Source organism: Artemia sp. Qi Xiang Cuo, chromosome 12, assembly GCF_049724085.1.
Source record: "Artemia sp. Qi Xiang Cuo chromosome 12, ASM4972408v1, whole genome shotgun sequence".
Lineage (NCBI taxonomy): Eukaryota > Metazoa > Arthropoda > Branchiopoda > Anostraca > Artemiidae > Artemia > Artemia sp. Qi Xiang Cuo.
This window is the reverse complement of record NC_142805.1, coordinates 43,151,386-43,172,289: the sequence shown is the minus strand read 5'-3', so window position 1 is coordinate 43,172,289 and position 20,904 is coordinate 43,151,386. Positions and strand designations below refer to the sequence as shown.

The window sequence follows — 20,904 nt, the reverse complement described above, 5'->3', positions numbered from 1 at the left end:
CTAGTGAAAAATAATCCACCCATCTTAAGAAAGGCAAAGCCTAGGCCTACTTCAAAGTAAATGCTTGCAAGTTGATGCATTCAAGGTGGAATAAGTACCAACAGCAGTAAAATTATTGACAAGTTATTTTTTACTATCTTGGAATGTGGTTAGACTAAGAAAATTTAACTTTCAGGGATGGTTCTTCAGACTAAAGTAGCCTAGGCCTATGTCCTGGGAAAGTATTTTGAAGTACCTAGAGTAAGAGATCTCTTTTTGGGAAAGACCACTTTTCTTTAGCATTCCAGAAGAATAGAGTGTGTTTTTAGACTGCCCCTATTTTACTACAACATGATGCAATGGGAGGGTAGTAACAAGAGCCCTGCCTTCTTGGTGAAATTTTCATGAATAATCTGTTAGCATAAATTATAATTATAAACGTGGTCTCTATTTTGACAAGCAATTAAATATATATATATATATATATATATATATATATATATATATATATATATATATATATATATATATATATATATGTGTGTATGTGTGTATATATATATATATATAGTTAATATTTGTGATTTATTGAATAAATATCAAGCAATAAAACTCACATTTTTATAATTAGAAGAAAAACAGCTTTCTGTTAATATGCCAAAAAAATGAAACACTGAAAGGATATATATATCGAAATAGGATAATTGGTATTTCCAAAGAGAGTTCCTTGTAAATAAGTCAATAAACTAATAATATCAAGCGTTTGATCTTAAATAATTTTAATACCAACCATATTGAGGCCTAGCTTAAATTTTTAGCTATTTTTTTATATATATAATTCTTCTCAATTCATCTTTGGTAGCAATGAGTGAGGGTTTTAGCTTAACATAATTTTGTTCAACTGGATACTGTTTTTTTTTTACCCTACCTGCACTCCTCCCTCTAGAGGGCACTGACCTTTGATGACCTTAAAAAATCTGTTTTATTACCTTACCTTAAATTGCAGCTAGTAGCAATCTAAGGATTACTCCTTATAGAGCTCCAGAATGATGACTTGAGTTGTATACAAAGTTCATTTGTGACCAGGTGTTGCTCCATGCTCAGTAGCATCCCAATTGAATTTACACTCTCTGGAGGACTACTCAGCACCTAGCCTTCATTTGAAACAACAACAGATTCAGCAGTAACTGTTTTGTTAGATAGTTTCTTCCAACTGTTGACAATACATGGTGAAAAGAATTCAGTACGGATTCTAAATATTGTAGAAAGATTGACAAATTTCAGGTGGTGACATGTAATTCTTGAGTTGGTACTAACAGTAGGTAGTAATGCTTGGGAGACTTTTAGCCCTCAATAATTTGTAGACTAAAATGGCATCCCCTCTATTTCTCCTGTAAACAAATGTTGGGAGATTCAGCTTTGATAGTCTTACAGGGTAGGAGAGCTCCTGTATGCCAGATATCACTTTAGTGGCATGTCTCTGCATATCTTCAAGAATTATTATATCTTTTTAAAATATGGTGAGGTAAAATACATCCCAACTTCAAGTTTGGATGCACAAGTCCTTTATATAGAAGACTGATGACTTTAAGGGAATGAGTGGAAATAGTATGCCTAATCATTCCATGGTTGAACTAGCCCCAGCAACAGACCTCTTAGCATGAGTGCTGAATTTTAGTTCATAAAAGTGAAGCAAATTTCTAAGATTTAAAAATCAAAAGAGGTTTAATATAGTAGCCTGACAACACCTTTATGGAGTATGTTTTTGACTCTAGATTCATTACTGAAGGTTTTTATTTCCTAACCTAACCAGTTTCCAAGATAGCAAAAGTAGTTTGTCTAGAATTTTACCAAATAAACTAGATTTCCAAAATCATACATTGTACCCACATCAATCTTTACTATAAAAATTTCAAGCCTTTCAATCACTTTCAACTATTAAAAAAGGTACTAGCCCTTTCGATTCCTAATCAAATGAGTACTTTTTGAGTTTCTATGACAACGCATTCTATAAACACCTTATATGCACCCAGGGAATAAATTACAACCCTTACCCTCAGGGCTGTTAGGGTGGTTGTTATCCTCTAAGACCTAGTTTCCAGAACTTTCAACTACATTAAACAAAATGGCTATCTCAAAATTTTGATTGGATGTGTTGGGGGTAATGGTGGGCGTGAGAGGGACGTTAGTTGCTCTCCCATCACTTTCAACTATTAAAAAAGGCACTAGCTCTTTCATTTTCCAATCAAATGAGCCCTTTTGAAGTTTCTACAACAACGCTTTCAATAAAAAACCATTGATGCCCCCAGGGCATAACTTACAACCCTTGCCCTTAGGGCTGGGGTTGTCATCCTCAAAGACCTAATTTCCAGAACTTTCTACTACGTTGTAAACAATGGCTATATGAAAATTTTAATTAGATGGATTTGGGGGAATGGTGGATGTAAGAGGGTTGTTAATTACCCTTCAATCACTTTCGACTATTAGAAAGGGCACTAGCCCTCTCAATTTCCAATTGAATGAGCCCCTTTTGAAGTTTTTACGACAACTCTATGTATAAAACTCTTATATGCCCCCAGGGCATAACTTACAACCTTTGCCCTGGGGGCTCTGGGGGGGGGTGGTCATCCTCAAATACATAATTTCCGAAACTTTCAAATACGTTGAACAAAATGGCTGTCTCTATACTGGGATTGATTGTGTTTGGGCAAATGGTGGGCGTGAGAGGGGGGGGGGTCAATTACTCTCCACTCACTTTTGACTATTAAAAAGGGCGATTTCAATTCCAAACAAATGAGCCCTTTTGAAATTTCTGCAACAACTTTCTATATAAACCTTATATGCCCCCAGGTCATAACTTACAACCCTCGCACTGAGGGCTCTGAGGGGGGTTATAATACTAAAAGACCTAATTTCCAGAACTTTCGACTACATTGAACAAAATGGATATCTCAAAATTTTGATTGGATGTGTTTGGAGAAATGGTGGGCGTGAGAGGGGGTTAGTTGCCCTTCAATCGCTTTTGACTATTAAAAGAGCACTAGCCCTTTGAATTTCCAATTGAATGAGCTCTTTTGAGGTTTTTACAACATCGCTTTCTATAAAAAACCTTCTACGACAAAAGTTTCTACAACAAAGATTTCAATAAAGACCTTATATGCCCCCATGGGCATAACTTATAACCCTTGTCCTGGAGACTGTGGGGGGAGTGTCCTGCTCAAAGGTATGTTTTCCTGAACTTCCAATTGCGTGAAACAAAATGGCTAACTCAAAATTTTGGTTGGATGTGTTTGGGGAAATGTTGGGCGTTGAAGGGGTGCTAGTTAGCTTCCTATCACTTTCGACTATTAAAAAGGGCACTAGCCATTTCAATTTCCAATCGAATGAGCCCTTTTGAAGTTTCTACAACAACGCGTTCTATAAAAACCTTATATGCCCCCAGGGCATAACTTACTACCCTTGCCCTGAGGGCTGTGGGGGGGGGGGGGGGTTGTCTTCCTCAAAGTCCTAATTTCCAGAACTTAAAACTACGTTGAACAAAATGGCTCTCTATTATTTTTTATTAGATGTGTTTGGGGATACTGTGGGCATGAGAGGGGGGTTGGTTGCCGTCCAATTACTTTTGGCAATTCAAAAGCGAACTAGCCATTTGAATTTCCAATCGAATGAGCCTTTTTTGAAGTTTCTACAACAACGCCTTCTATAAATACCTTATATGCCCCCAGGGCATAACTTACAACACTTGCCCTGAGGGCTGTGGGGGGAGTGTCCTCTTCACAACATAATTTCTATGTGGAAATCAACTACGCTGAACAAAATGGCTATCTCAAAACCTTGATTACATATTTTTTGGGACCTAGTGGACGTTAAAGGGGTATTTTTTGCTATCCAATCGCTTTTGGCTGCGAAAGAAGGTACTAGCAATTACAATTTTCAATCGAATGAGCCGTTTTTGAAGTTTATACGACAACTTTTTTGATGCGAAGTGCCCTGCTCTAAAGGAAAAAAAATAATAATACATTTTGCCAACATCGTTCTTATATGCCTCCGGGGCAAAACATAAATCCCTTGCCCTGAGGGTTGTGAGGGAGTATCCTCCTAAAAAACATATTTTCTATCTGGAAATCAACTACGCTCAACAAAATAGCTATCTCGAAATTTTGATTGGATGTGTTTGGGGGAATGATGAGCGTGGGGGGGGGGGGCTAGTTGCCCTCCAATCACTTTCGACTATTAAAAAGGGCACTAGTCACTCCAATTTCCAATCGAATGAGCCCTTTTCGAAGTTTCTACGACAAGTCCTTCGATACGAAGTGCCTTGATATGGAAAAAAAAAAATACATTGTGCCAACATTATTCTTTACTTAGGCAGCGCGATTGCAGTGCCTATGATAAGAAGCTTTTTTAAAAGTGCTAACAGCTTTAGCGTAAAGAGTAAAGTAATGACGAGGGGACAGCCCTTCATATAAAGAATATATCTTCCAAAATTAATTTGCAAATTTTGTTTTTAATGTTTCATGTACGGTGAGCCAAATTCGAACCTGCATTAGTTGAAAAAACGTTCAGAAATTAAATAAAAATTACAAGTTTTTTAACTGAAAGTAAAGAGCAATATTGAAATTTAAAACGAACAGAAATTATTCCGTATGTGAAAAGGGTTTGTCCCCTCTTCAACGCCTCACTCTTTACGCTAAAGGCTTTATTGTTTTAAAAAATAGAGTTGTGACAAAAAGTCAAACTTTAGTGTAAAGAGCGAGGCGTTGAGAAGGGAACAGCACCTTTCATATACGGAATAATTCCTGTTCGTTGTAAGTTTTAGTGTCATTCCTTACTTTCAGTTAAAAAAGTTGTTTATTCGTTTAATTCAAAATAGAAAAAGCCTATTGCCTATTGCTTACACATAGCATTTATTATTGGGAAGTAAACAGACATTTTTTGGGCAGCGAATTTTCTCTGGGGGAATTTTCAGTGGTGGGATTTGGGGATGCCCCCTCAGATATACTTCGCTGTTTACGCTAAAATGTGACTTTGTATTTCAATCCTTACAAACAAAAAATGAAACACATGGTTCGTTAAACTAGAATGAACATTCTTAATAACGTTAGCGTGAAGAGCGAGGTATTGTGAAGGTATGCTCCCCATATCGTAATAATTTCTGTTCGTTTAAGTTTTAATGTTGATCCTTACTCTCAGTTGAAAAAAGCCTGCTTTTTTGTTTAATCACTCAAAGGCACAAACAATTCTCAGGGGAAACACTGAATTTGTTTTTTTTTTATGGCTGGCCAGTTTGTCTTAAGATCTTTCATCAAGTCAACCATTTTTTCTAGGCTTGAAAATAACCACACAGTGTTATAGAAATTATCTCAAAATAAAAGAGGGCCTCCAGACCAAGAAGTCCTCTAAAAGTTAGAACATCATTTTTAATCTAAAATATTGTTTAAGCTCTGGTAAATGAAATGGCTTCTAATGATGTAAATTATCAAAGAAAAATCTGTCAATGTTTACATCTGATATCACTGCTAATATGCTTTATGTCCAAAAGCAAGGAAAGTTACCTACCCCTTAGAAAGAAAATGCAGTTGTTACTTGTTGTCACTGAACTACAAGCAATACATGTGCGTGAATTGCCTATCAAATTAGTTCTTGTCACTTGCTTTTACCAATTATTGTGGCATAATTTTTACCAAAGTGTATGTTTAGATCCATGTTTATACTAAAATGCATTTTTGTTTTATAGATGGACTGAATTACAGTCATTTATAACCTTTTTGTTGAAAAGTTTTCTGACATTCCAGAGCAAAATGGTAACTAGATCGCTGACAGATATATTTGTTATGATGAGAAGCAATGCTCTACAGGACAAAAATTTTTTCAGCAATAGTGAGGTAAGTAATTTTTTTAAAGTGCATTGCTTTATGGTGATGAATGAAAGGAATATTAAATTAAAATGTAAGCATGAAGCTTATATTGTAGTCTTTTTTATTCGTTTAAACTTATCAATCTGTAATTTGTTTAATTAGAAAAAATTAATGAAAAACTTACATATTACCTTACCTTAAATTACCGTAAATTGCAGCTAGGAGCAATCTAAAAATTTCTCCTTGTAGAGCTCCAGAATGATGACTTGAGTTGTATACAAAGTTCATTAGTGACCAGGTGTTGTTCCATGTTCAGTTGCATCCCAATTGAGTTTACATTCTCTGGAAGACCACTCAGCATCCAGTTTTCGTTTGAAAACATCAGCGGATTCAGCAATAACTGTTTCATTAGATAGTTTGTTCCAACTGTTGATAATTCATAATGAAAAGAATTGAGTGCGGACTCTAGATATTGTAGAATGATTGACAAGTTTCAGGGGATGACCTCTAGTTCTTGAGTTGGTACCAACAGTAAGGAATAATGCTGAGAGAGAATAAGCCCTCAATTACATGGCATCCCCTCTATTTTTCCTGTAAACAAGTGTGGGGAGATTCAGCTTTGATAGTCTTACAGGGTAGGAAAGCTCCCACATGCCAGATATCAATTTGGCAGCACATCTCTGAACATCTTTATGGACATTTATGTCTTTTTCAAAATATGGGTAGGCAAGAGACATTCCGACTTCAAGCTTAGGACGTAAAAATCCCTTGTATAGAAGACTGGTGACTTTAGGGGGACGAGTGGAAATAGTACACTTAATCAGTCCCATAATTGAACTAGCCTCAGCAGCAGACCTCTTAGAATGAGTTCTGAATTTTAGTTCATTGTCAATAGGGACACCAAGGCCTTGCTCACAATTACAGGGGAGATTGGGTGACTTAAGAAAAAATAAGAGTGACATGGATTCAGTTTGCCAAAGTGAATGGTATGGCACTTTGCAACATTGAATTCAAGAAGCCAAGCCTCAGCCCATTGACCCATCAGTTGAAGATTACTAGAAGGGTATGATCTTCGTAGGACAAGGCTGGTCCAAGAAGCTTCAGGTTGTCAGCATAGAATGTTACAGCATAGAGCATTAATTTACTGCTGATAATGGAAGGAGCATCATTGTTGAAGATATTAAATAGTGTAGGACCCAAAACACTTCCCTGAGGAACTCCACTCAAAACACGCACAGAGGAACACGTGTTGATGACCAGAGTCATCAAATAACTGAACACATTGAGATCACAAATAAAGAAAATTAAGGATCCTGAGGAGGGATTTCTCTTCAAGCTTGACAGCACGTAATTTATTTGCAAGTCACTTATGACAAACTTTGTCAAAAGCTTTAGAAAAGTTAAGCTGAATCATGTCAGCAGGCATCCCCATATCAGGCAATTTGGTGATGTGATGATACGATTCAAGGAGATTGGTGTCAACAGATCTTCCTGAACGAAAGCGATATTGAGAACTGTGTACAACAGGAATGATATGTGCAGTTTTCCAATCCAGAGGTAATCTGGAAAGATTTTATGATAATTTCAATTGCAGGGAAAGAGGTTGACACAAAACTGTACGACATTCATGCAGGATATGTGGGTGAATGCTATCTGGACTGGCAGATTTATTCAGTTTGAGGGTTTTAAGTTCCTTTAGAACCATATATCAGTAATCAGAATTGGTTCCATCTAATGTGGTACATTATATAAAGGAGGTGTGGAATAAACAATACTGGAATTGGAGGGAAAAGCAGGTGAGAATTGTTTGTTGAAAGTTTCAACTTTCAGCTCAGGATCAGCAACTGAGTGACTACTATTCTATGTTTAATTTTTGATCTGGGTGAATATGCTGTTTCCTGTCACCACATAATATTACACTTTTTTTCTTAATTTTTTTTTCCTTTCAACATTATTTTATAAAGATTGGAGCAAAACTTATCTAGGTACTCATGAAGATTCCTCTCATGCAAGAGAATATTTCAATTTTTTACATTGTTAATGGTAAGTCCAACATAGTACAACTCAATGAATAGACGTTTTTATTCTAAATATATTGCCAGGAAGGATTAAGAGCTTTTCTTTTTAAAGCCCTCTCCCCCCTTAGAAACAAGAAAAATATGGTATACATTTTTTCAGTATTAAATGTCAAACATTAATACCTTAAGTTTTAGAAAATGTCAAATCAATTGTCAATTGAAAATATTCCTCAATTATCTCTTTAAATCATTGATTCAATTCAAAGAATCAAATCAAAGGCAAAATTGAAATCTTATTCTAAACAGATTGAATGTATGTTTTGGAGCTTTGATAAAAAAAAAAACTTAATGCTGATTTATTTTACTTCCATTTGAATGTTCATACAGTAGTAAAACAATCTAAATTATAATTTATCCAATTTTTCTAGCAAACGAATAGTTTACATTCTGTGAATAAAATTAGAAAAAGTAGATCGTTTTGTCTTTAATAAATTTTGAAGTGATCTTAAGATTTTCAAACAAATATGCAAAATGGTCTATTTTGTAAGAAAAAAAAATAAATAAATGAAACGAACTGGCTTATAGCAATAGTGAGCACTGTTCAAATAATGTGGAAAGACAGGAATAAATTATGGCAAAAGAAAGAGCTGAATAACATGCAGCCCAAATGTCCAAAGATTGTAGATACACAACAGGAGCTGGAAGAAAGTCATCTGAAGGAATGGTAGATAGGATGAATGAATTTTTGTTGAAGACTCGGGGATCAAGTTGAAACTTTTTAGGAGCAGTTTGCTGGATGAGGAGGGTGGGGGGGGGGCAAAGGTGACTTCAAATTTGGATTTGGCGTTGGGAGTTATAATCTGATACCGACGCTGGAGTATACGCTACGTTTTTTCTTTTTTTATGGGTGTCGTAGGAAAAGCATTGCTGCTAGTTTCCCATATTTGGATAATTTTACGGGAAGTTATTGGTATATTTTAACCAGAAAAGGCTACTTTAAAAACAGAAAAAGCATAGTTTGTTGATTAATCAGAGTTCATATTGAGGAGACACACAACTGCTTTCATAGAATTTATATTCTGATGCTTTAACTTGGATTATGCTTACTCATGAGGTATGATGACTGAAGTGACTTGAAATCACAACTCAAAGACTGTAAAACATTGACTAGATACGAGGAAACGTTTTTGGCTAACTTGAATTCAACAGATCCCGGATTATATTGCTGCAAACAGCTCTGAACAGTATTCAAACCATCATAACATTTCCCAAGCGTCTAGAAAAAAGTTTATACGTTATTTTTAAGCAAACTAACTCTACACCTGTGGGAGTGCAATACCTTAATATAAAGTATGCTACCTTGGCTACCCAGGATTTTGGATCGGTGCGGGGGAGGGAATTCCAATGGAGAGCCTTGGCTCATTATTGTTTGTAATTTATATTTTCTTTAAATGTTCTTGAAAGCACCACCGAAAATTGTTGATAACATAGATATAGGTTTCTTTCTAACAATGTTAAAGTTCCGAAAGAATATTACCTAATTACAGTAACCCTGATTCTTACCCTTTTCGTGGATGCAAAAGTAGATGTATTCAGTACAAGACGAACAGGGCCTATTGTAACCCCCCCCCCCCAACAGGAGTCGCATTGCAAAACAAAAACTACACCATTGGAATCACCTTGGCCGAAAACCCTATTCATGAAACTTACAATTGCCTGGCTTGAACAACAAGGAAAATCACCTTTTTTGCACGTGAAGCATTTTTTCCGTTTTTTCTTTCTGTGCAGCTAGCGGGGCACTGGAACATCATAGAGAGCTGTTTAGGAGCTCATGTTCAAGGAAATTACTACATCTACGCGCTTTTGTAATTAATATAACACAATATTTAAAATTTCTTATACAAGAGATGAATGATGCCATAACCGTAGGTTACAACCATAAATTACGTAAAAAGTATAAGACACAAGAACAAGCCCATACTCTGGGGAGAGAGAACAAGGCCATACTCTAGGGAGGGAGAACAAGGCCTTACTCTGGGGAGGAAGCTACAGATTGCAGCATATGAAAGAAGATCAATTGGAATACCTTAAAGACAATAAGACTAATATACTTTAAAGGGTGTCCTGGGTAACAGCAATGGCGACGTAATTCATTCTTTACTAGCTCCTACTAGGAAGAAGCCGAAGGCTTTTTCCTATGTGTAACATTATTTTGGTGTTAAAATACAATAGACTTAGACTGAACCAAAGTTCATAGTAATTTACATTAAAGAACGAACTCTAGCCCATAGTAACCGAAATATTACAATAAAAGGCAATTTTCGACAAAACTGAACCATCACATGTATGATGGTGCAACACACTTATTTATTGACAAGATAATATAACACAAGTATCTTTTATAATAGGTCAAAAGACCTTGACAATTGAAATATAGTATGTAAATAGTAAAGACTAAATTTACGTTCAAGAAGGGATGGTCGGTTCTGCCGACGAAATGTTGCCGGAGAAAGATACTGGTTATGCTTATTGGTTATCAGCTAAGCGCTGAACTTACCTTCAGCCCTCGTACAGACAGACATTCACATGACCAGGAAGAGTCCATATACATAAAATAAATAGAATACCCTACCAATCTAGTATTAGTCCTTGGGATTGTTTTGAGATCTCTTTGACCTATGCTCTTGTTTCTTAATTTGACTAACAATTTACTCTTCTCGCAACTTACTTCAAAATTTTGTTTCTGCCAATTTGTGCCACCAAACATCAAGTTTTGTTAAAAGAGCGAAAAAAGACAGAGAATCAAAATTTCAGGATAGCCAATCAATTTTCATGGTCTAAAACTACAGACACTATATTCTGAGCCCGCCCCCCATTGATAAACGGATAGTTTTCAATTGATAAAACTGCATCATTATATTTAAGATGATATGACACATGTAGCTCTTGAAAAATCACTTCTCTAGGATGTGATGTTTTATTTGAGGGACTCCGTAACCCCGTTCCTCGGATTGCCCTCATATTCCTTGAAATGTCATTACAAACTGCTTTCAAGAATATTCCTTGGGTTTATAAATTACAAAAATAAGAATGGCTCACTTTTATCATGAACTGACAGACACAAAATGATGTTTGAACTTTAAATACTTCATATGGGACAATATTTCTGTTTAAATATTGTATAAAGCAATATTTAATTGTTTTATACAACAAAACAATATAAAAAATAATTTCAATTGTGTTATTACAGTATTTAATCTTTAATCTTCTCAAAGGTACCAGGAATACCCTTTGGATTCTTTACCATGACAAAACTCCAGGTTTAAAAAAAAGGGAATTGACAAATGGACATATCCACAGTATCTCAGGAATGGATAAGGGTATAAAGCAGAAATTTTCAGGGAATGTTGAGGACGGGGGGTTTTTGAACTAAATCAAAAAATACTATGTGCATCCGGGTTGTCAAAAGGACGTATCTGCAACATCTCAGGAACGGTTAAGGATATGAACTTGAAACTTTTACGGAATGTCAATCCAAATCACAGGCGCGTCCCGAAGTTATTTTATTGGGGAGGCGATCTTCGTAAATTTTAACGAATTGCTACCTGATTTCTGCCGAATTTTCTGCAGAAATCTAGAATTTTGCTAAATTTCTGCCGATTTTGCAAAATTTTACCGAATACCAACAAATTGGGGGGGGGGGCGCCCCCTTCGGGACGCCCCTGCCAAATCAAAAGAAGCTACATGGAACCAGGTTGTCAAAATGGCATATCTACAGTGTCACAGAAACGGCAAAGGGTAAAAAGGTAAAACTTTCAGGGAATGATGAGATGGATGTTGAAAGACACTATAATGATCCTGGTTGTCAAAAGAGTGGATCTGCAACATCTCAGGAATGGCCAGGCATATTAAGATGAAATCCTCGGGAAATGCTGAGAGTAATGTTGAATTAAATAAAAAAACATTAAATATGTTTAATGTTTTTAGCTCAATATTCGAGCTAAGACTCGAAAATTGAAAAGTATTCCGAACAAAGTGTTTCTTTTGTTTGTCTATATGGCTTGCAATATTTCCATCGATAATCAAACCTGTTAGAGGGATTAAAAATAATTCTATTCGTGTCATTTATAATGTAACCTTTAACCAGTGGTGGTCCAGGGGGGGGGGCGAAGCCCCCTCTAACTTAGTTTAAAGTAGTGTCGTTTACTTAATTAACGCAAGTTTGCGCTAAATAAACTTGCTCCTGACGCAAGTTTATCGGATCAACCTATTTCGTCCCTCCCCCTAAAAAAAAATCCTGGATCCGCCCTTGCCTTTAACTGAATCACTAAGGGTCTTCTGTCAGCAAATTTCTCTAATATTGGTCTAAAAGATAATCTAGACTTCAATGCATTCAAAAAAAATAAAAAGATTCTTCATGTTCAAATTGTGTTTTTTAATTTATTTGTCTTTTACTAATATTGCTTTGTACAAAATAAAAATTAAAAGAAGTGTAGCTGGTATCGATTTATTAAGTGTATGCCAATCCTCAAAGGACAACCACTAATTTATTACTCTTGAAAATTGGTTTGTATTTGAATATCTGTACTAATCTTAATTTGTCGGTTGATTTGTCTATTGTATTTTCCTTTATGAATAAGTACTTCCGAAAACGCATAGTTAAGAAAAAGTTAGGACGCCCGATTTGATTAATTGTTCAAATTCCAGAATTAGGGAAAACGAAAACAAATATTCCACAACTTTTCCAGCTAATGCAAAAGGGCTCTATTGAAAAGAAAATTAATTTGTGGACAAATATTATTTCCATGAGTAAATAAAAATACTTTTTTTGTACTTTTAGTACAGTTTTATAACGTATCCAAACGTTTTAAGCAACCCTCTTCATTTTAATGTAACTAGCATATTGCCAGCTGTTGTGAAATTTGAACTATTAACTAATCCTTTGTGGCTTGGTTTTAAAATAATAAAATCAGTGTTACAGAATTAGTTGCGTTTTAGAATTATAATATTTCTTCCATCTTGTCTTATATGAGTTAGCTAAGCTAAGATACTCTTGTCATGGATTATACAGCTAGAACCTGCCTATGGTTTTGTAGCAAAATGGAGCAGGAATGCTAACAAGACCAATATTGATAATTATATGGGTTTCCCCCCAAAATTGCGAATTATGAAAAATCCACTGTTAGTGGAATTTGAACTCACTACCTCAGTTCATGTAAATTTAGGGGGGGGATTTATTTTCCAAAATTGATGGGGGGACTTAAATTTGTCATTTTTCCAGTTTTTTTTAATGAAAATATCAAAAAGAGTATTTCTTTGAAAATACCCCAAAATAGTATATTTTTTTACTTATATGGGGGGGGGGCACTTTATTCCGATGATGGTGCAAAACAGGTATAGTATCATTGGCACCCAACCAGCATATTATTGGCAAATAATCAAGAAACTTGTTAAAGGTCACAGCATGTTACCCATCCAAGTATCCTATAACAATTTTTGTTGTTTTCACCAAGATTGGACAATTGTTGATAGGTGGGACTCAGTTATGCTTTCTGAATGTTAAATGCTGGGTGTATCAAATCCATTTGTCATTGCTCAAAAATTATTAGTTAACTTTTCCTCATGACGTAATATTTTTCAGGGAATATATACTGACAGAACTGCTCTAATAGAACAGGAATTAGATGAAGTTCAAATCAATATACCCCCAGAATGGTATGAGGAGTTTGAAGAAGTTGAGTACCAAATTTCGAAAGTTAAGACCCGCCTTAAAGAATTGAAAGATCTTCAGAAACAACATTTTATCAGACCTCTTCTTGATGACACTTCTGAAGAAGATAGGCAAATCCAAGAAGTGACACGGGAAATAACAAGGGTAAAACTTTTAACATAGCATGCAGAATTTTCTAAAATTAGTGATAAAATTTCCATTGGGGTTGCTTCTGTATACTTTCATCCCCACATCTTATGAGTATTTTAGTTAGTAAACTAGGGTTATCATAGTCAGGTTAGTTAGTATATATGATCAGTTAATTTTTGCGAGATCAAATTTTACTGTCGCTTTTCAACCTGTCTCTATACTTTGACCCATTCTTAGATTTACCTTGTTGCCAGAACCCCAAAAATTAGCTAGTACCTACCCTCTTTTAATGTAAGGCACCGTTAGGTTCCTCCTCAGTAAACCCTTTTATATTTTGTATTGAATTACATCCCCATTTTGTGTTAAGCCTTCCCCCTCTCTTTCTCTTTTTCTCTCTATCTCCCTTCCAATCTACCTATTTTCTTTCTTTATTACCACAAATGAGAGTGGGGTTGCTGCCCCCTTCAGCTCCGTAAGGGCCAGAGTGTCATTGCACTTTATAGGAAAGAAAATGCGTATGGGATAGTATTTCATTTGTGTGTGTGTCATAGCATCAACAAAAATAAAAAGTTAGGCAAGTTTACAGGAAAGAAAAAACGATTTCTTATAATACGTACATTTGTGACTTTCAATTTAGTCTCACTGTTTTAAAAGGATAGGTTTTGTCACCGCGTCTTCATTTTGATTTCATTTCATTAAAAAAAGCAGAAATTGAGGTGAATGTACCTGTCTACCAAATCTCAATGGAATCTCAGTATTTTTACTTTTCTATCGCTCCCTCGACAAGTTATCGAAGAGGATACCAATGATAGGCGATTAATCCCAGGTAAATCGATTGGAAATATTACAAATCCCAAATTATGCCTACCATGCTCTAGTCTACCGCTGTTCCCTCAGCAGCTTTGCAACCTGTCTAAACCCTGGTGACTAGACCTTCTTATGATGGGAAGCATAAAGGGGGTTCTAGACTGGCCCCTTTTTATGAACACCAACAACACTGTTCCTTGATTAATATCGTAGTAATAATTGCGCGTTTGTCCTTGCCATAACAGCTTACCTTTGGTGATGATAGAAGTAAGAAATTCATTTGGTTTTTATAATATAATATTTACATGTCTATTCAGAAGAAATTATTTTCGTTGTTAATGTACTTTAAAAAGAAGTTGTATTATAGTCAAGGGACTCCATGCGATGGGGGTCAGAATGGCAGAAAGTTTCAACATAACACCCCTAGTCGTTCCTTAGATATTACATATACATTCTTTTTACAGCCTTGATGCATATTATGTCTTTTAATTTTGTTCGGAATACTTTTCAATTTTCGAGTCTTAGATGAAATCCTTAGATGAGAGAACCGACCATCCCTTCTTGAACGTAAATTTAGTCTTTACTATTTACATACTATATTTCATTTGTCAAGGTCTTTTGACCTATTATAAAAGATACTTGTGTTATATTATCTTGTCAATAAATAAGTGTGTTGCACCATCATACATGTGATGGTTCAGTTTTGTCGAAAATTGCCTTTTATTGTAATATTTCGGTTACTATGGGCTAGAGTTCGTTCTTTAATGTAAATTACTATGAACTTTGGTTCAGTCTAAGTCTATTGTATTTTAACACCAAAATAATGTTACACATAGGAAAAAGCCTTCGGCTTCTTCCTAGTAGGAGCTAGTAAAGAATGAATTACGTCGCCATTGCTGTTACCCAGGACACCCTTTAAAGTATATTAGTCTTATTGTCTTTAAGGTATTCCAATTGATCTTCTGTCATATGCTGCAATCTGTAGCTTCCTCCCCAGAGTAAGGCCTTGTTCTCCCTCCCTAGAGTATGGCCTTGTTCTCTCTCCCCAGAGTATGGGCTTGTTCTTGTGTCTTATACTTTTTACGTAATTTATGGTTGTAACCTACGGTTATGGCATCATTCATCTCTTGTATAAGAAATTTTAAATATTGTGTTATATTAATTACAAAAGCGCGTAGATGTAGTAATTTCCTTGAACATGAGCTCCTAAACAGCTCTCTATGATGTTCCGGTGCCCCGCTAGCTGCACAGAAAGAAAAAACGGAAAAAATGCTTCACATGCAAGAAAAGTGATTTTCCTTGCTGATCGAGCCAAGGGACTGTAACTTTCCTTAAAAGAGTTTTCGGCCAAGGCGATTCCAATGGTGTACTTTTTGTTTTGCAATGCGACTCCTGTTGGGGGGGGGGGTTACAATAGGCCCTGTTCGTCTTGTACTGAATACATCTACTTTTGCATCCACGAAAAGGGTAAGAATCAGGGTTACTGTAATTAGGTAATATTATTTCGGAACTTTAACATTGTTAGAAAGAAACCTATATCTATGTTATCAACAATTTTCGGTGGTGCTTTTAAGAACATTTAAAGAAAATATAAATTACAAACAATAATGAGCCAAGGCTCTCCATTGGAATTCCCTCCCCCGCACCGATCCAAAATCCTGGGTAGCCAAGGTAGCATACTTTATATTAAGGTATTGCACTCCCACAGGTGTAGAGTTAGTTTGCTTAAAAATAACGTATAAACTTTTTTCTAGACGCTTGGGAAATGTTATGGTGGTTTGAATACTGTTCAGAGCTGTTTGCAGCAATATAATCCGGGATCTGTTGAATTCAAGTTAGCCAAAAACGTTTCCTCGTATCTAGTCAATGTTTTACAGTCTTTGAGTTGTGATTTCAAGTCACTTCAGTCATCATACCTCATGAGTAAGTATAATCCAAGTTAAAGCATCAGAATATAAATTCTATGAAAGCAGTTGTGTGTCTCCTCAATATGAACTCTGATTAATCAACAAACTATGCTTTTTCTGTTTTTAAAGTAACCTTTTCTGGTTAAAATATACCAATAACTTCCCGTAAAATTATCCAAATATGGGAAACTAGCAGCAATGCTTTTCCTACGACACCCATAAAAAAAGAAAAAACGTAGCGTATACTCCAGCTTCGGTATCAGATTATAACTCCCAACGCCAAATAAAAATTTGACGTCCCCTTTGCCCCCCCCCCACCCTCCTCATCCAGCAAACTGCTCCTAAAAAGTTTCAACTTGATCCCCGAGTCTCGAGACAAAGCAGGGCATACTTATCTAAACAATAATTTAAGCTTCGCCTCTCAGAATTAGTGTTCATTGTTACCCACTTTGGAGCTTTTTTTTAAGCTTATTCATTTCTTATTTGATTTTCTAAATCAGCAGATGTTTTTGAGGGGCCCAAACCATGATTTCAAGGGTATGAGGTGCTGACCACGCTATTAAGATGCTGAGGAATCTGAAGTGTAAGATGTGACATGTACCTGCACTCATGTTCTGAATAAGAGTCAGAAACCAGACATAGTGGACGACCGGACAAAATATAAAAGTAATAAAATGGAAGGTAAAAATCGGGTAAAAAAAGAGACGAAATGGTACATTGGAAACAAAAGAAGGCATAAAATCCATTTTTTGTTGATTGGGTACTATTTGGCATTTATGTCTTGTAAGTCAACTCCTTGTTGGGTTAAGTATAACGCTGAATTGCCTTTTTGGGTTGGCGGTGCTTTGGGGTGCACCACTGTCGCGTTTTGAGGTGTATTGCGTTGAACTAACTGTCGATCTGAACGGATGGAGTTTTTAGTGCGCTGAGCTTTTTGTGTTGCGTTATCCCTAGCTGTTGAATGTTTTGAGCTTCTTCCATCAAATTGTCTATAAGTATCCAGATTGATATCCTGCTTTATGACAATCTTTCGTTTAGACACCATATAGCCATGATTAGGTTTAAGGTCTCATGGACTTTGGGTATCATTCGAAAACTTGGACACACATTTCCTGGATCTATACTGAGGCTTCTTTTTTTGCCTTGTCCAGTCATATGTTTCATATTCCCCCATTGTATGGATGTCTACTTTTCCTTCTACACTGCAGTCACTTTCTGTCATGCATAATAAATCACGGCCTCTGGTTATGGACATCAACCATTCCTCACCAAAACTGCTCTTAAACCAACGTTCTATTTTTTTGTGCTTATTTTGTCTTTCATCAGCTTCATGGCAATCTTCGAAAATCTCTTCAAAAAAATCTTATGTTTATTTCTGGTTCAGTTCCATATAGCCTTCGTTCTTCATATAATACCTGAATTCCTTCTACCCCTATTGTACGGTCATATTTAGCCTTGAATGTGATAACACCTTTTTTGGATTTTATCAACTTGAAACTCGGTAGGATCCTAAATTAATTCAGTGACCGGAGTTAATTGTGCAACCATTCTGTCATAACATTTCATACGGATTAAAAATGTTGTAATCTACTGACCTAGTTTCTGGACATTTATTTACACTTTACAAAAATAGATTTGTGCTGATTTCGATTTTGCGTAACCATAATTGACAAGCAGAAGAGGGGCAGTAAACCCGTGGCAAGTGCCGTTGTACCTGCCGGGAGAGTCTCCCTTAAATTGCGGGGATAAGGTAACGGGGGCTGACGCTTCCCTTGTCTTTTGGGGTGATATTTTTTTTTTTTTTCAAGCCAATGATGTCTCCAAAAGTGTGCCCTAACTGTGAACGTTCTTTGGGGATAGGCACGCTGTTGCAATGCACTAAGTGTTCCAATTTGTTTCATCCCTCTTGTTCAGGGATCACCGTTTCCGATAGAAAGAATACTCCTAACTGGATCTGTTCTATTTGCAAAGCCGCTACCGAATTTTCTAGTGACCCAATAGAGAGTGAGCACCCAAATTCTTCAATAAATATGCTGACGCCACTGAATGCCGTAACCCCTGCGTCTCAAGACCCTCTCTTGGCTGTTAGCCAGGAAGCACCTGTGATTAACGATTCGACTGATAATCATTGCCCAAATGAACAGGTAAAGCGGAATAATTTTGCCTGCGATGATTCTTCTGATTCATTCTGTGATTTTTCAAAAACCTTCGTAATTGCAGATGGGATTTCTCATGTAATTGTGAACTCTGCCCTGTTTTTTATTTGCGATGCATTTGCGAATGGTATTCCAGAAACGGAGCTTATTGAAACTGTGGCGAACTTTTACAGCCTTGAGGCTTTGGTGAATGCGAAAAATCTGCTTTGGAAATTTTCTGGAATTCCTATAAAGAGAGTAATGAGACGTGGCAACGCTGCGGAACTTGCTACAGCAAAAGATATTATGAAGATGGTCACGGATCTTGACCAGAAAGGTTTCAAATGGCCTGTATTAGTGCCTCGCTCATTCAGAGACTGCCCTTTATTAAAATCTGATTCCAATGTACGTTTGGATCGACTTGTTAGTGATTATGGCAGAAAGCTGGAGAAATCCATTACTTCTCTTGAAAGAATTGAACAAGACTTACAGTCCTCGCTGTCGAAGTGTTCAGCCAACTTGGGCTCCCCCTCCCCCACCCCATTAAATTCACCAGATTGGCCTCCACTCCCCATAAGCTCTGATTCAGTAGAGACTATTAATATAGCTAATCCGCCAGCCTCGTTACGTGACCCAGTTTCCAGGAAAAATGAATTGGACAAATTCGGCTCGGGCTGTATCAAGCAAATAAAAAAGACCAATGATTTGATTTTTATCACTGTGGCGGCTGAATCTGGGAAAAAGTTTTCTTGTGATCTAAAGGATTCCTTCCCTGATTGTCTTATCAATACTAGAAAGCCTAAGTTTTTCGGAATAATCCGTGGTGTGGATATCGAGTTCGACATTGAAGCTCTAGCAGCCACTTTGCCTGGGATTCTGGAGTTCAGGCGCCTTGGAATGTCGAGAACAATAAAGGTGTCGTTTGAGTCCGAAGCATTTTTAAAATATTATATCGTCCATGGGATTAAGTTCGGTTACGAGCTCTACAGAGTTGAGAAAGACAAGGTGCTTCCAAAACGATGTTTCGCATGTCAAAGTCCCTCTCACACCGAAAAAAACTGTGATTCTTCTACTCTGAAGTGTGCTCGTTGCAGTGGAAATCATAGATCAACGAAGAATACTCCATGTACTAACCCCATTTGTTGTGCAAATTGCAACTCAACTAACCACCCGTCTTACAGTTTCAGTTGCCCTGCTATGAAAAAGCTTTTTAAATGAATATTGGTTCTACGATTACGTCCTTTAATTCGAATGGAGTCATTGGCAAATTTGGAGTGCTGAATGAATTTATTTCTGAAAATAGTTCAATACTATGTTTGCAAGAGCATCATTTGTTGGACCATTCTTTGAATATGTTAAGTTCCCTTTCAAGTCTACATGATATATTTACCGTTCCTGCGAGGCCTACCGGAGGCCGCCCTGCGGGTGGCATTGCTACATTTGTTCCTAAAGAATTTAGTGCTATTTTATCTTGTGCTGATGAGTCTTTTCTTGCCTGCAAACTTTTTGATTGTGTTTTGGTCAATTGCTATTTGCCTACTGACTATCATGTTGATTCGTCTTTTGAAGCCTTTACGTCAGCTTGCCATAGACTTAGTAGCTTTATTGCCCTATTAGATTCGAGTTTACGTATTTTTATTTTTGGTGATTTTAATTGTGATCTTGATAGTGTAAATGAACGTAGCACAATTTTATTTTCATCTTTAACAAATTTTAATATATGCCGTAAGACACTTGATTTTACTTATTCTCATTGGAGTGGGAGTACGAGTAATATTGACCATGTACTTTTTAATTTTTCCCCATCTATTATAGTAAAAGTTATCCCGGATTTCCCGATAAGTGATCATTTTCCTATTCAGTTTTTGACATCGTTTTCTGTAATTCATGATTCTGTTTCTGCTTCTAATTTTATTCCAATTCGCCCTAAATATTTTGAGAGAATTATCTGGGATGAAAAACTGATTCCGGCTTACCAAGATAAAGTTGATTCTTTAGCTCGAAAAGTAGTTGTACCTGATATTCTGAAGTGTCATAATGATAACATAGAGCTTGAGCTTAACTGCATATATCTTCAGTTATTACATTGCTTAAAATATGGTGCTAAAGAAACTTTTGGAGTTAAAAAGTGTAAACACAATGTTGAAAAACCTTTTTGGTCGTCAAATCCGTTTCTTGTACATGCTAATCATGAATCTAAATTAGATTTTATACATTGGAAAAATAGTGTAAAAACGCGTGATCTTCATCCGGCTTTTATATGCATGAAAAAAAAGAAGGCAATTTTCCAGTCGGAGCTTCGTCGTCATAATAATATTTTGCTAATGGATGCTTCGTCTG

General features: G+C 36.3%; 1 protein-coding gene across 8 annotated transcripts in view; it reads left to right on the top strand.

Annotated features, from left to right (window-relative positions):
* Syx16 (syntaxin 16) overlaps positions 1–20,904 on the top strand; it is a 72,584-nt gene that overhangs the window by 40,897 nt on the left and 10,783 nt on the right. For 4 of the 8 annotated variants that reach the window (XM_089098207.1, XM_089098209.1, XM_089098206.1 and 1 more), the window contains exons 2-4: positions 5,775–5,864; positions 13,497–13,730; positions 16,277–16,445. In XM_089098207.1, coding sequence (XP_088954333.1) covers positions 5,781–5,864; positions 13,497–13,730; positions 16,277–16,445 — 487 coding nt within the window. In that variant the 5' untranslated portion in view covers positions 5,775–5,780. Of the gene's footprint in view, positions 1–66; positions 86–5,716; positions 5,865–13,496; positions 13,731–16,276; positions 16,446–20,904 lie in introns of those variants that run through there. The other 4 variants (XM_089098204.1, XM_089098203.1, XM_089098205.1 and 1 more) reach the window with 2 other exon arrangements.